At 39.3% G+C, this 1994-nt stretch overlaps 1 protein-coding gene across 4 annotated transcripts in view; it reads left to right on the top strand.

Moving 5' to 3' along the window:
* Positions 1-1387, top strand: part of LOC122565011 (signal-transducing adaptor protein 1-like) — a 79759-nt gene extending 78372 nt beyond the window's left edge. For all 4 annotated transcript variants that reach the window (XM_043720671.1, XM_043720666.1, XM_043720657.1 and 1 more), the window contains one exon: positions 1193-1387. In XM_043720671.1, the coding sequence (XP_043576606.1) occupies positions 1193-1257 (65 nt within the window). In that variant the 3' untranslated portion in view covers positions 1258-1387. The remainder of the gene's footprint in view (positions 1-1192) is intronic.
* The last annotated feature ends 607 nt before the right edge of the window (positions 1388-1994 follow it).

The raw sequence follows: 1994 nt of genomic DNA on the forward strand, positions 1-1994 counted from the left end.
TTGGATGCTGCCTGACCTGCTGTGCTTTTCCAGCAACACATTTTCAGCTCTGATCTCCAGCATCTGCAGTCCTCACTTTCTCCTCCTAATCTGATAATCCTTAACTTCATTTTCCTGCCTTTTCCTCATGAGTCTTGATTCCCTTACTGATTAAAAATCAGCCTCAGTCTTGAACATACTTAATGAGCTGAAAATGTGTTGCTGGAAAAGCGCAGCAGGTCAGGCAGCATCCAGGGAACAGGAGAATCGACGTTTCGGGCATAAGCCCTTCTTCAGGACCTCACTTTCTCCTCAAACATACTTAATGAACCAACCTCAACAGCAACTCTGCAGGAAACAATTATACAATTTCACAACCCTCTGGGAAAAGGAATTCCTCCTCATCTGTTTTAAATGAACAATCCCCTTCCTCTGAGATTACACTGTTTGGCCTCAGTCCCTCTCAGAAAGGGAAACAACCTCTTTGATCTACCTTCAGAGTATCCCAGATATGGTCTAACTGGTGCCTTGTATAGTTTTAGCTAGACTTCCCTGTTTTTATACTCCATTCCCTTTGAAATAAAGACCAATGTGCTGTTGGTATTTAAGCTCATTGACAGAATAGAATGTACAGCTTGGTAACAGACAGCCTGGGAGTCGTTCAGTGACTAAGCTGAAAAGTGTGTGTATGGAGTTGAGATGAAGATCAGGCTTGGATGTGAGGACTCACATGACTGAATACTGTACCACACAAAGGATGGCTACTTGGGCAATGTACTAAAATTGCCTGATCCCTGTGGATTCAAAGTGGAACAACTTCAGAACAAGATTTCTTTTACAAAAAAAATGGACCACCAATTTGGAACTTAAATCCAGAATTCTGAAACTGGGTGATGAACTTTGTTCAAAACGCTAATGAAATGATACTGTGCATTTTCTCCATATTAATTGTTGGAGGAACGAAACAGAATCCAAACAAACTGGACTTTTTGTAATCAAGTTTCATCTTGCAGGAAACATTGTGCAAGCAGAGACATATCCATTCCAACTCTTTGAAAATCATTTTGTTGTGAAAAGTAGTAACTCACAGTACTCAGTCTTCACATCTCTCATCTAATTTGTCAGGATGTTGGTTGGATGTTGAGCGATGAGCGTTGTGAAATATCAAAATGTAAAAATATGATTGAGCTTTTTCTTCTCATGTTCTTTGCAGGTGGAGCTAGTAGTGATGAACTAATGGCAAAGCTGAAAGAGAGACGGGCAAGACTGGGAGATTAACAAACCGTGACTCAAATGCATATTTGTGTTACTGAGTTACAGAAGCTGCAAACACAAGCATTTCACTTTGGTTGAAATCACTGACTCTTTGAATGTAAAGTACATCAAAGTAAACAAAAAGAAATAGTCAGAATTCTGCGTTTTACCAATCCACGTCTCTTTCGCCTCCAGTAACGTGAAAGGTGACATTCTCACAAGAACAATTTAAGATCTAGTCCTGTGTTTGGAAAATCTAATGATAAATTTGAAACATCGAATGCATCTTTCTGTTCTGCATTCCAGAGGAGTTTTAATTGGGAACCCAAAAGCTAACGTCCAAAAGCAAACTTTTAAATCTCTGAAACTTAGGTGGCAGATAACTACCTACAAGATTGAGTGAAAAAATGAAAGACTGGCGTGGAAGATAATCTTGCAAGTTGATAATTGAAGGATTATTCGTGATATTGCAATGATATTATTTTCGAAGCTTCACTTAGGTGGTGCAAATGCAGAAAGAACTCATCGATCACAACCTCAAATATCCCAAAGTGGTACAGCGTCTGAAGTATTTTGGTGCTGTTGTACAAGGCAGGGTCCCACAAACACCAATGGAATTATCTGGTTATTATTCATTTTAGTGATGTTGGTTGAGTGATCAATATAGGTCTAGTGACCAGGAAATTTTACCTAACGTTTTGCAAATAGTGACATGGAATCTTTTACACACCTAAGCAGCTGGTGCCTTGATTTAGCAACTT

Source organism: Chiloscyllium plagiosum, chromosome 2, assembly GCF_004010195.1.
Source record: "Chiloscyllium plagiosum isolate BGI_BamShark_2017 chromosome 2, ASM401019v2, whole genome shotgun sequence".
NCBI lineage: Eukaryota > Metazoa > Chordata > Chondrichthyes > Orectolobiformes > Hemiscylliidae > Chiloscyllium > Chiloscyllium plagiosum.